Source organism: Larimichthys crocea, chromosome VIII (genome assembly GCF_000972845.2).
Source record: "Larimichthys crocea isolate SSNF chromosome VIII, L_crocea_2.0, whole genome shotgun sequence".
Taxonomy (NCBI): Eukaryota; Metazoa; Chordata; class Actinopteri; family Sciaenidae; genus Larimichthys; species Larimichthys crocea.
Window position 1 is genome coordinate 33743940 of NC_040018.1, and position 13927 is coordinate 33757866.

General features: G+C 40.3%; 1 protein-coding gene across 5 annotated transcripts; it reads right to left on the minus strand.

Moving 5' to 3' along the window:
* Positions 1 to 316: 316 nt before the first annotated feature.
* Positions 317 to 7384, minus strand: cep70 (centrosomal protein 70). 5 transcript variants are annotated; one of them, XM_027280987.1, is made up of 18 exons: positions 7280 to 7384; positions 6871 to 6996; positions 6573 to 6695; positions 6389 to 6488; positions 6139 to 6262; positions 5381 to 5561; positions 5103 to 5278; positions 4867 to 4926; positions 2976 to 3075; positions 2815 to 2903; positions 2660 to 2737; positions 2458 to 2545; positions 2184 to 2330; positions 1889 to 2041; positions 1619 to 1787; positions 1400 to 1508; positions 1226 to 1305; positions 317 to 408 (listed from the first exon to the last, which is right to left on the minus strand). In XM_027280987.1, the coding sequence occupies exons 3-18, from the start codon at positions 6639 to 6641 to the stop codon at positions 347 to 349; spliced, it is 1785 nt and encodes a 594-aa protein (XP_027136788.1). In that variant the 5' UTR covers positions 6642 to 6695; positions 6871 to 6996; positions 7280 to 7384; the 3' UTR covers positions 317 to 346. The 5 variants fall into 5 exon arrangements, with proteins under 5 accessions (XP_027136788.1, XP_010743904.2, XP_027136789.1 ...); XM_010745602.3 differs by having other exon boundaries at positions 6573 to 6757; XM_027280988.1 differs by having other exon boundaries at positions 6573 to 6757; positions 6871 to 6976; positions 7280 to 7375.
* Positions 7385 to 13927: the final 6543 nt, after the last annotated feature.

The following is a 13927-nucleotide window of genomic DNA, read 5'->3' on the forward strand; positions in this document are numbered from 1 at the left end:
TTTGGGTTTCACGTCAGATTCTGCTGAATCCAGATTAAATTCTCAAGAAAATGATGAAATGATTACACAGGCATGTTAACTACGATAGATTACTGTAAGTGCCAGGTCCCTGCAGGTTTCCTCTTCCTGTAAGATGAATGATAACCAGCAGCTGCAGTAATGTCCTGTTACTCTGGATTATTCACAGACCTCGCTCTGACATTTTTTCTTTGGAAACTACATTAAACCTAAAAAAATAAGAAAACTGTGAAAACAATCAAATATTCAGTTTTATTAAAAAAAAAAAATCACTCCACAATCACTATGAACAAAAAAACATAGAGCTCCTTTCAGACAAAGCAACATGTCACTGTGCTGCTCGTTTCAAAGACTCCAGAGCTGGAAGGATGTCGTTCAGGTGACTCACTCCTGAAACACACACACACACACACACACACACACACACACACACACACACACACACACACACACACACAAACACAAACACACACACTTTCAGTAAATTCTATTCCCTGACAGCTCAATACAATATTTTGTACCTTTTGTTTTCTCTTTAAATGTCACTTAAAGAAATTTAAATATGTCTACAAGAGGGGGAATGCATCCATTCAGAGCCTGTTCTGCCCATTTTACAGTAACTATAGTATATTTATAAGCACCACAATGGTCTTCTGAACAACCACCACCCCACCCACTTCACCACAGGTCCATTCCCTGCAGCCTCCTCCGTTACAGACTAGACGAACTACCCCCACTCAAATGAGGACTGATGTTTCTGGTTTTCTGTTTCTGGCTGTGTCTGTGTCTGATTTTGCTGGTGCAGTCCAGTGTATGACTGAACTGGCATTTGTCATTAAGAGACTTGAAGCAGCAACAAACTCAACAGTTCCTGTATGTGTTTCAGATTAAGAGCCTTCTTGTGTTTCAGAGGACAGAACAAGGTTTCTATTGTGGAAAACTCTGGTCTCATTCATTATGTTTCACTCAGGACTGGGTGAGTCATGACATCTAGTGGTATATTTTGGTATTACCAGTCTGGTGTGGTTCCTTGGCTTACAATCAAACTGGTTTGAAAATGTTTACATCAGCCCAAAACTATCTGCAAAGCCTGATTTGTCTGAACATTTTGAATGCCAACAGGTTTCATCTGATCACAAATGTTTTAGTATCAGTATCATACATACAGGTCAAGTAGAATAAGGAAGGCCCTGCTGTCAATACTTACCTAGAGTCTGTAGAATGTCTGTAATGAGAGCATGGAAAGCAGGGAAGAACTCATCATGCTGCTTCACTTTGATGATGATACTGGAGAGAAGAAAAAAACATTTGAAGGAACAGTTTGGGATTAGCTGGCTGCTGATATTCCAACAATATGTGTGAGTTGTGTGTGTGTGCGAACCTGTCAATGTCAGCATCTCCCAGCAGATTATGGAAACCAGCATTGTGTTCACTGGAGGAAACCAGTTTGGCCACCTGGTTCACCACCTCAGCAGGAGGAACTCTTCTGTCTGACACCAAACCACAAACATCAACTCAACATTCTTCTTTCATTCCTGTTCCTAACTATTTTCCAAAGCTGACATAAACATACGAAGTTCAGAATCCAGCTGAAGGTTACCTAGATCCAGAACCTCTCGGAGGTTTCTCATGGTGTTGGTCATCTCTCCCAGTCTGGTGTAGACCTCGTTCATACGTGGGTAAACTCCGGCAAGGGAGGTCACGTCAAACAGCGTCTGGAAGTGAGACACCATGGAGCCCAGAGTGTATCGGGTGGGACTCCTGAGCGCCTAGCAGGACCGAGACCACCACAGAAAAGATACTTTTATGGAGTTCACTCTGTCCTGGATCAGGGATGATAGCAGCAGTCTATGGGAGAGTGCGGTTTTACCTTCTCATTGTCAGTTGAGGTGTTTTCCAGCAAGGTGTCCACTAGCAACATCATGTCTTCCACCTTTACAGCTTCTGCAGCATTATGGACACCATCAGATGGCTGCCAGGGCATCAATCTGGCAGTGAGTTTATTTAAACCCTTTTGCAGATCCTACCAAATTTAGAAAAACATCCTCAAATTTGACTCAGGTCAGTGAGAAACAACACAAAGCTCTCTTATACTAGGATTTCCCATAAATGTTGATGGTATTAGTCATGGTGGGTACTGAAGCCTGCTGGTAGGTGGTGTTTACCTTCAGTAGGTGGAACTGCTGGGCCCAGACCTCCAGTGTGGGGAGGAGGGTCTGAAACTCTGACAAACCAACAGAGGAGGATTTCTGTCTGTGCAGGCGAAACGGAGCTTTAGGATTGGACACGACAGCACTGACCTCATTCAACAGCTGGAATTCATGAAAAAGACAAATCCTGTCAGTTATGTTTAGATGACAAACTTTAGAAAACAAGGACTGAAGGACATTTGAAAGAGAACAGGAACTATTGAGATACCAGGTGGAACAACATGCTTACATTATGATAGTGGGCACACAGAGTGGCTTCCCTAGCGTGGTCAGGTATGTTCTCGCTGATCTCAGTCGTGATGTCTTCTTTAGGCAACCTGCAAAGATGGTTGGTACTGTACATGAGTGTTCCTGCTAATTAGATCAATACCAGGACAGTAAAACTCTGAAGTTTGGGTACCACTACAGAGAGCACTCACTATCGTTCCTACCTCGTGTTATTATGTTTGTTCAACGCTTCCAAACGGCGGAGTTTGTGTTTGTAGAACTTCACTTCTTTGAGTGTAGGCCTGATCATTGGAACAGAGTCAGTATGAGTACCGAGATGACAACGTGTGCGTTTGTTTCATGCTGCATGAACACGCACCTCGTCTCCAGCTCTTGCTTCAGCTGCTCGACCTCGCCCTTCAGTTCTTCTATCTGATGCTTGCTTTCCTTCTGCTGGTCCTGGTACGCCTTGGAAGAGATGCAAGAGTTAAAGCTGCTGCTTTGGAGGCAATGTGAAAATGTTCCAGTGTGTCAGGGTACCCTGAGAATGGTTTTGAAAGATGGAGTAACATTGCTGGATGTCTTCTTGATTCTTGTCTGATGGTTCATCTGAGATCCTTTTGGTTCTCCTTTGACAGATCTGGGATGAAAATTAACAGCTTAGTACAAGGAGGCCACAGTACTAATATTTAATACCTATATTTAAAGCTACACTGTATAACTTTTTTCTCATAAATTTTAAATCTTGTTGATGCTACTTTTGTGAAACTGGATCATATTTTCTGGTTTAACCTCTCTGTTATTTACGAGTTTCCTGATGGACCGTGAAGTAAACTGCTGCCAAATGTAGCTGCTGTTAGCTAATGTTAGCTCAGGTTGTTAGCCGCTGTTAGCTCAGTTAGCTGTGCTGCAGGTAGCGGGCAACAGAGCCGGAATCTGCCGAGAGCGCAACATAAACTGGGCACAGCAGCTTCTCCTACATAATGGCAGAGGAGAAGAGACGGAAGAGGACGAGAGTGTACAAAGCTTACAGCTGTCCATATTCACCACAGTGGGATTACACTCTGAAACTGGAGCAGTCAAATGCTGCTTTAATGTAACATTCCAAACTTTGGGGTGATTTGCAGAATATATTTGGAGATCCAATGGGAAGATGCTGTATCTTTTTATGTGACACAGTAGTCCCAAATGCTTTTTCTGCTTAAGTGAGAAGGAGTTGTGAGTAGGGATGTAACGATACACTCAACTCACAACCCGATTCGAGTCACGATTTTTTGTTCACGATACGATTTTTTATATTTATTATATTTATTATCTTTTTATTTGTGGAAAAAAAATCTGTCTTTACACAAAAAAAAAATCTTTCTTTACAGAAACTCTCAAACAGTTTGTGTTCTATTATAAAAAGTGCAACTTACATCTTAAACAACAAAACACATGACAAATATCTGCTTTCTTTAGAAACAGTAAACTGCTGTTAACTGGTGTGATGTACAGTTTTCGCTCATGAGGGGGCGTAACCAGGGCTCTAAATTAACTTTTTTGATCACCAGCCAATGTAGCGGGTAAGTTTTGTACATAACAATAAAATAAAAACATTAAAACTTGCGAGCAGCACGCGTCAATTTCCACAGAGCACCTCGAGCGGGCGAAAGCCAGACACAGAAAAAGCAAAGAGAATCCGGTGGATTTTCAAAATAAAATTAACTAACTACGTAGCATATTTACACATGTAGAAGCATGTTAAGAAGGGAAACACTGGGAAAATGTTCAAATCTGAGCAAGTAAACAAAGTCTGGCGGGCTAAGCGCTCGCTCCTGAAACACTCCCGGTGGGGTTTGAAGTCGCGTGCAGGACGGACGCCACGGAAGCCTGTTTGACAAGTGAGAGCATGTGCTGTGCGGGTTCCCATTCACCAAGAATCGCGATTCATTTTTTCTGTCAACCGATGCGAGTCGTCACGCATTTGTACCGATTTTTAATCGTGTCACAATGCATTGTTACATCCCTAATGGTGAGTATTTGTTAGTACCTGGAGTTGGGTGGCGGGCAGTGTGTGTACCCTCCTATATATATATGGTGACTATTTGTTATCCGGGATTCTTTCAGTTTTTGTACTCTGCCTGCTCGTCTGCGTTTTGTAGTGTAGCTAAGATCTGTTGCTGTTTGACGTTTACTCACAATGCATTGTTACATCCCTAGTTGTGAGAAGTTCTGTTGATTTATCTCAGACTGTTTTATTTTTTTTAGAACTCTGACAAGGTAAAACTTTTGGGCAGAAAATATGATCTTGTGACCCCTTCGATTTCTCTCTCAACTCCACCTCCCACAGTCGGACAGGATTCTTCATGGTGTGTAGTGTGTGTTTTTTGGTAATAAACAAGACAACATAATGGACACGTTTGACGCATTTTGGGATGGGTGTTGTTACCTGAGCTGATCCAACAGCTGAGTCATCTTAGTCTCATAGAAGTCGATCACATCCAACAGCCTGCAGACAAAAGAAGAAGGAGAGGTGCAATAAGCTCATCGCAGAGCACAGAGAAGTTGATCAGTGAACCTTAAAATTTGATTTTTTTTTTTTGGTCAAACAAATCACTGGAATTGATCTTGAAACACGCCGGTTATATTTCCAATTCTAAATGAGATTTTCAGTCATGTTCTTACTGCTGCTGTGTGGGTGAGTCCTGCTGGCTCACTTTGCTGCAGACGTGCTGGAAGGTCTGACTCTGTCGAGCCAATCGTCGCTCTTCTTCTTTGATGGTGAAATAAAGTTTCCTCTGAAGCTGAGCTGCTTCCTCTCTCTGTTTGGACAGCTTCTGCTCCAGAACCTGACACACTTTCTACAGAAGAACACATACATAATAATCAAATTTATATATGATTGGATCATTAATAATTGATGCCTGTAGTGGCTTGTTGTGAAGTCTCTTGATATACAGTACCTGTGCTTCTTGTTTTTCCTGCTGCAGTTGTTGCGTGTGGCTGTGCTGTTGGACAGCCTTGCCGAGGTAGCGGTCTTCCAGGTCCTGGACTCTGGTCTTTACCACGTCCAGCAGCCCCTCCAGCTCTGTGACCCTCTGAGAGTGCTGAGCCGCTCGACTCATGTGCTCATGAGCCTCCTCTCTAAAAGACACACAGAGAAAACACAGCAGGTTTAGAACTTTTAGGAGAGGCTGTGGAGAAATATGACTTCAGGCTGAGACATACCAGCACTGAGCTGCAGGAGTCAGGAGGTGTATCGCATTTGATGCAGATCAGATTAGATGACGGAGGCCAGGTGGTCGACACACACTGCACATACATTATTGAGGAGATACGGACGCCCACAGTAATACACACTGCAGGCATGTATACACTGTGAAAGACCCTCAGCTGCTTTACTTCACTCAGCATTGTTCCACATTCCAGGAGGACGACATGATCACTGTACTCTCAGACAGACAGCTTGTCACGTCTTGTCTTTTACAGGCTGCCCAGCTAAATTGTTTAACCAGCTTCAAAATTTCTGTCTTGGTGTGGCACATAGCACGTCTAACTACAAGTCAGATAGAGGTACAAACCTTAGAAAGAGCTGACACGACTGTTCTGCCATTCACAGCAAATGTTGCTGATTTGAGCAAATGACTAATGTGACTAATTAAACATGCGAGGAACATGTCCAGGAGGCCGGTTTATAGTAGATTTTCTGTTTTTAACTTACTTGAGTTGGTTGTTAGTCTTGATGAGCTCCTGGATGAGGGCCTGTCTTCTGTCTGAGTCCGTGAGCATCGTCTTCAGAGTCGTCCTGATCTCGCCGGCTGACTTCTTGTCCAGCAGAACCAAATCTAAAGACACAAGTCACACAGCAGGGGTATTCTTATTGTACGTTCCCAAAAATAAAGTAAATGTTTCCTAAACTAAACTTGATGTTTTCAGCCTAACATAAAACATTATATGACTGGAAGTCTTACCTGAGAGGTTCTTATTCTCTACAGGATCTGCAAAGAACACCGGCTTGAAACCATGATGCTGCAGAAGTTTGTTCACGTCATCCCATTCTACCTGCTCCTGCTGCAAAAAAACACACAGAATATTATGAGAAAAGTGCAGGAGCGACAGTCAAAACACACATCACAGAGAAACTCCGAGCTCTACCTGAAACTGCCTGTTAGTCCACAGATAAACATAAGTCTTATTTCTCAGCTCTCCCGTCCTGCTGTCCATTCTTAGAAAGTCCTCCACTCAGCACAAACTGGAATCATTGCAGGACTTGAGTGCCTGTTTTTAGGAGGCGGCTCCTGTCAGTGATCGGGTTTCTGCAGCTCTGCAGCTGAGAGGAGCTGCACCACAACAATGAATGAAAGGCGATCCATCCTCCATGACCCCCCTTCTCCTCCACACAGACCTGACTGCACGGCTTCAGATGAGCATTATAAGGTTAATGTTCACTCACCTGTCCCATCGCTGCAGGTGATCAAACAACACGAGGTCAGTGTCCAGACTTTTTCCTGGTGATGACTGAACTCGCCTTAAGAAACGCTCAATTTAAAGCTGCTTGGCTGTTTGTAACGACACAAAGCTACAAATTAGGAAAAATTATACAAGTTAGGAATCATGAGGGTATTCCACAAAATTCGGCACACAATAAAACTTTTAATACGTTCAAATAATTAAAGACTGACACAATATATCTGCTATCTTGCTAAGTTAGTACTTTCAACTTTAGAGCTGGGTTAGCTTCTGTAGCTAACAAAGTAGCGTTACCGCTTGATATCAGCTGTTTGTTACTGTTAGCGGACTATAAAGTGAACTATATGTTTATATATTTATATATATATTTGATATTAATAACTGTGAGTTACCGGCTGTTGGCGTTTCCGTTAATAGTTAGCTCGTGTTTCGAAGCAGCAGCTGGTTTAACGGACTGTTTACAAGTGCTGGCCACGCCCCTTCCTCTTTCAAACAACAGCGCGGTGACGCAATCCTATTCAACCAATAAGATTTAGGCTGTTTGTTTTTTGACCAATCGGTGTGTTCGCGCCATGGTTTGTCTTGACAATAGTTTTTATTGACAAAAGCTAATTTACTATTATGCAAGGGTGCTAAGTATGTCATAATTTATTACTGGGCTGTTCTACTTCTGAATATATTCTAATCACCACTAAATAATTAGTGCTTTACAAGTGCTTTACAGTACAATATATTTTATTTTATCGTATTTACTATTGCTTTTTTGATATTTTATTATGTATAGTTTGCTTTATAGTATATTTTTATTCTTATGTTGTCACTTATCACTTTGTGTAATGCTGCTGCTGCACTATAATTTCCCAGCTTGGGATAAATAAAGTATATCTATCTATCTATCTATCTATCTATCTATCTATCTATCTATCTATCTATCTATCTATCTATCTATCTATCTATGATTGGTATGACGTGGAAAAATAAAGGCAAATTCGTCTGTACACGTTTGAACCTTTTAGCTGCACAGGTCAGGTATGTGTGAACTTTCCAAGTAACAGCCAATGGACGTTTTTGACAGTGACATTTACTAATCGACGTAAAGAAAGAATCATTGTGAATTAAGTGTGAAATGGTTGGCAGGTCAGCCTGTACCATATTGAAGGCCCGATTTGGCCCACAGGCCTTAAGTTGAGTATTGCTCCTCTATAATGTAAGTATATTTAATATAAATAATGCATGTAAATGTAAAATGTAATGTAGAATGTGATTGAACATAATGTGTACTCTTTTAATTTTATCTTACACTCGTGTATACTGCCGCCAAGTGCTTGCTCGTGGTTGGAATTGTTTGGTCTTTGTAAGTTATAGAGTACAGTCTAGACCTGCTTTGTATGGAAAGTGTTATGAGATAACCTCTGTTAGGTTAGTGGCTATATAAATACAATCAAATTGAATTGAAAGTGCTGTATTTGTCTATAACTACGGAAGCCCTAAAAGGCCATACATACATACATATTATTCCACCCGTTTTCCTGTGATAAACGAGATAATTAATTTGAGATCTCGAGAAAACAAAACGATAGTCTAGTGTATTAAATCAAGTGCGCCCGTATTACAGAATGTATGGCAAATGCATGTAGTCCATGATACCGAGCGAGCAAACCTATTACTCCACTGTAAAATCCTTTTGATCCATAATTTCTGACTTTGTACACTTGATCTCAGGGCTGGAGTGAGAATTAGCCAAAGTGTATCAACCTTTATCAATAATTATCGAAAGATCCAGTAAAATATGCTTTAACTGAGTTGACGTGGAACAGTCAGGATGTCCTTGAGATAACCTCTGTTAGGTTAGTGGCTATATAAATACAATCAAATTGAATTGAAAGTGCTGTATTTGTCTATAACTACGGAAATTATGGATCAAATTATGTCTATAACTACGGAAATTATGGATCAAAGGGATTTTACAGTGGAGTAATAGGTTTGCTCGGTCCGTATCATGGACTACATGCATTTGTCATACATTCTGTAATATGGGCGCACTTGATTTAATACACTAGACTATCGTTTTGTTTTCCCGAGATCTCAAATTAATTATCTTGCTATCACGAGAAAACGGGTGGAATAAAATGTATGTATGTATGGCCTTTTAGGGCTTCCGTATATAACAGATACACGACACTGTACAAAATGAAACACGTGAACCTCGGACTACTCATTCTGAAATAAACTAGTATGTATTCATTCAGTGAAAATCAAGGTCCCAGTAACTGTAACACACTAAACATGAGTAACCACAAGATGGCAGACACAGCTCAGCACTACATTGTCTCTGCCTTAGACGCATTTTTGAAACACACTGTTCTACTATTTAAATGTGTTTAAACCACTGAATACAGAGAATTAAAAAGAGGACAGTGTTGATAACATGAATAATCTGCACAGTACAGGTGCAGTATAATAATAATATCAGGTGACATCCAGCAGTCACCTCAGGGCTCATGCACCAATTAGACAGCACATTCAAAAACAAAAGAGACTTGAACTGCCTTTTGTCACACACACTCTGTTAAACAAAACATGCTAATTAGGTCATTTAATAAGGCGAGTGATGCATTAATTAGCACATATTTGTGTGTCAGTATGCTTGTTTTCATGTTTATATTAACACCGGCTGAACTTTGAGCCACCACAGACATTTCATTCATTTTCACTCATTAATGTGCAAATTAATTCCAAATCTGCTCAGATCGTCCATACAGAGGGGTGGTGTTGTATTAAATATGATGGTTTCACAGGAATGTATATGCAGACAGGTAGTCTCTGTTGGCAGGTGTAGAAGAAGACAGTAAAATGTGAAAATGTCTCTGAACAGGTGTCTGATTTTGTGATTCAATCTCAGCATCATTCATATTACATCAGCTCTAACAGACTGTGGCATGGTATGGTAAATATTCTGACAGGGTTTGTCATGGATGTCTAATATTCTAATGGGACTGAGATCACGCACGGATGAGTGGAAAGGTCAAAAATACACATTTAAATGCAAATGCATAGATTGTCTGTCATTATTCTTAATATCTTATCTAAATTATGTTCAGTGCCACATCAGTTCATATGGTCAGGTATATTCCCATATTTGTGAAGTGAGCATACATTCTAAAAGGTTAGTATACTGTTGTATATATAAAAAACGAAGCTAACCTTAAAGTGTAGCTGCACCCCAACTTTCCCAAATATTAAAAAATGCAGCAGAGGACAGTCATTACAGGCGGTGTGTGACCGCTCAGTGTAGCAGGAATACAGCTGCCGGTAGTCAGAGCTAATCATGGAGCTAAGCAGTCATGAGCAGCTGCTGTCAGACTGTGTCCACACAGGATCTGACAGATATTGGAAGCACATTCACAGCCTCTAAGTCTTTAGTGTGTGTATAAGTCCAGCTACAGGGCACAGTCTGCAGTAGGGGGACGTTGGTTTTATAAGAGGGGACTGGTTGGTGATGAAAACTGGCACTGTATATGTCACCTGCCTCCAGATAAACCATAGTCAAAATTGCAATTGCTGGTACTGGAACTAGTAGAAGGAGGTCACTATGAATATTTATAGCACAATATCTAAAATTCAAATACTACATTAAAATACTTCATTAATGAACAACAAAACTAGAGAGACATGAGGTGTGAAAAAAAGGTGGTTTGGGGGTTTGTTACACTTCAAGAGATGTAGTTTGTGATTCAAGGATTAAGCGTCAAGACCCATCGCAAGGACAACCATGAGTGATTACCTGAAGTACCACCAGCAAGACATCATAGCAGTGTCCAAAGCAGAGGAAAGTATTGGTGCTTGTTGTACCATCTACTTTCTGCTTGTATTAAAACATCTATGATACAGGAGTCGATGGTACAAAAAGGCTAAAAACTTTTTAATTTGACTGCGTGAACTTAAAGTTTCAAAAGCAACTCAACTAATGAGTCTCTGTTTCAAAGCTGTTAAGGTTGCATTGGCTTCTAAGTGAGGCTTTGTGACCCATGGTTACCCAAAACACCCTTCTCTGCGTAGCTTCAATGAATGAGGACGTACTCCTTATGAGATTATGTGGTCTCTGTTCACAGATACAGTAACAAATGACCAAAACGTTGTAGTTATTGAGCTTTAACATACAAAAGCCCTGGTAATGGTCCTTTGAATCATCATTTACAAGTAGAATATTCAAAGTACAGGTGCATAACAGGCACTACGCACTAAAATGAGTAAACCTGAAATGAATTGTAAATCTCACCCTGCATGACATTTCTCTTCACTGTATTGGAAACGTTTGGTGTCACTGGAGTACACACACGCCGACCTGTCTCCTCGTGTGAGAGAGTCTAGTTTTCAGAGATCTAGAAAGGAAAGGTCATCATTTAATAATGAATAGACGGGAGTGAAGAGCCTGGCTACTTACTGTGTCCCCGCATACATCAACTCCACTGAGCAGAAAATTAAAATGGAAATTTAGGCCTTGAACAGAGTCGAGGGTCCCATTGACCTGTGCTGTATGATTTATGGCAGGTGATTACGTCACCTGAACACTACCTGGACCACTGAGCTCATTTGATGCTCCAACTCATAACCACTCATTTTAAAATAGTGTTTACAATATCGCTCTTTATTGATTATTGGTCATTGACTGAACGTAAAAATGACTTATGTAATGAACCTCAGACAGACAGATTTTTATATTTACTATTGTTACTATGGATGAATATGGAAACATGAAGTGATTCTTTAAACAGACTACACACACATTTGTATTATATCATTATTATTTTAATCACTACTAATAATAATCGTTTGAACTTGGTCCAGTGGTCCAAACCCTCTAAAGGTCTAGAATTTAGTTTGTGTGTTAAAGATAAATAGATGATATTATGTCAAAATAACACACACACAGCTTGGTCACAAATACACTCCAATACACACTAAACTACTATAATAAACGCTTGAACCTTTGGGAAATCTAATTGGTTTAGGTCAGCAGATGTGGAGATGATAACATCCATCTGTGTGTTTGTGGTCTACAAAGAGAAATGACAATATATTATCCATACTTACAACAACTGGCAATTAACATGACAAAGCAATAAATCATTTCATTGTAGCCCTTTAAATAACAGACTCATAATTAGTGATATCATTCTCATTCATTGTGGCTTTTTTTGTTGTTGTTGAAGTTATCATTTTCATCATTCAGCATAGATCATTTTATTCTTTCTCATATTAACAGTAGTCCTGTGCAGTGTGGTTACATGTAAAACATACAGGCTTAAGATAACAAATATATATATTCAGAAATATTCCATAAATATTCTAGAAATGTACATGGATAATTTAACAGTATCATATAGCTGATGCAGTGTGTGTCCGTGGGGCAGTGATATTGAACAGGAGTGGGTGATGCCTCATTACTTTTTTATCCCCCTCAACACGCCATGAAAATTAGCTGAGTGGACATAATTTCTCATGGGGCATATCAGTGAAAGTGGCTGGGCTGTCCACTGTAAACTTCCTTTCCTGCTCCTTAGCACGATGCTTTCTCCTCTATAGCATGATTTCTTTTCACCATATCTATTAGTTAGGATAAACGTAAAGTAATTGCTGACAGATTCAAACTCATCTACTTGTATCAGCCTTCAATCTCACTTAGTCTGCCCTAAATACTAAACTAATCATCCAATTGACTCAATTCTCAATCTAGACACCGAAAACAGATTATATAAATTGTCTATTTCTAACCTAGTTCCAAGTCCAAACTGACATTATCTTTGGAAACTATTTTGTATTTTGGCACCGTCACCTCATCATGGATTTATTGCCTCCCAAGACTTGGTTTAAAGAAATACAATTCTAAAGAAATGGGGCTTTGTAAGAGTGAGCCCTCTCACCTACTGATGTTTTATCTCTTTTTGGACTATAGGAGACTGTAGACACAGAGCAGGTATATGGCAGGTGACTGAAGGTAATAAGTTGGATATTTAATGAGTTAAAAGTAGAATCATGAAGTCAGATCTAGCATGTACTGGGAGCCACAGAACATACAGGCATATGATCCTATAGAATATGATGCATCGCTGTATATAAAGTAGTTTGAATTACCTCAACCTTAAACATCAGCAATAAAAAGCAGCATACACATTTATTCTACAGTAATTGGGAGGCGGCTGTGAGAGATAGAGCAGGACGTCATCCACTAATCAGATGATCTGTGGTTCGATCCCGGCTTCTCCAGTATTGCATGTTGAATTATCCTTCAGCAAGATACTAAACCCTAAATTGCTCAAAATAGCATGTATCAGTGCAAGATGGCTGCCAAACAAACCCCATAGTTCATTAATTGGCCTTGGGTCCAAGTTATAAAGGTAATGCTAATGGTAAAGGTTGAAGAACATATTGTGACATAGTGTTACTGTAAAAGTTAGATCATAAAGTTATGAATGGTTGGTGTATTTTTACAACAGCGCTGTAGTTTTACATCGACGAGAAAAAGCAAACTGTGGTTTCTGACCATCTGCTGAGTGCTGCTGTACTGTATGTACATTAAGTTCATGCAGAGGCCCATTAAGTGGCTAATGGGGTTTGATTGCCGGGGAAACGAGCTGTGACAAATGAGGAGATGTCCTAATGGATGGACAACTTCAGCCACTGAGCCAGAGTGTTTGATGAAGGGGGACGTGGCACTCAGGCTCGGCTCCAGATCTGCTTCTTCAGCTGCAGTACTCTGTTTGCAAAGAGGAAGAACCGTTTATCTCACAGGGGTGAAGCCAGTGCAATTAAAACTGCTGGCAGAGATTGTTGGTCTGGTGACATTGACACATTCACAAATCTCCTGCAGAATCAAACCAACAACGAACAAGTACAAGTACTGTACATCTTCGTCCACTGTTGACCATTAACTATTACAATGAGCCACAGTGTTGGGTGACACATTCCTTCATTACCATGAACACACACACTGTAGTTTATTTTGACGCCACCAAACACTCTTGACAGTGTGGATTTAT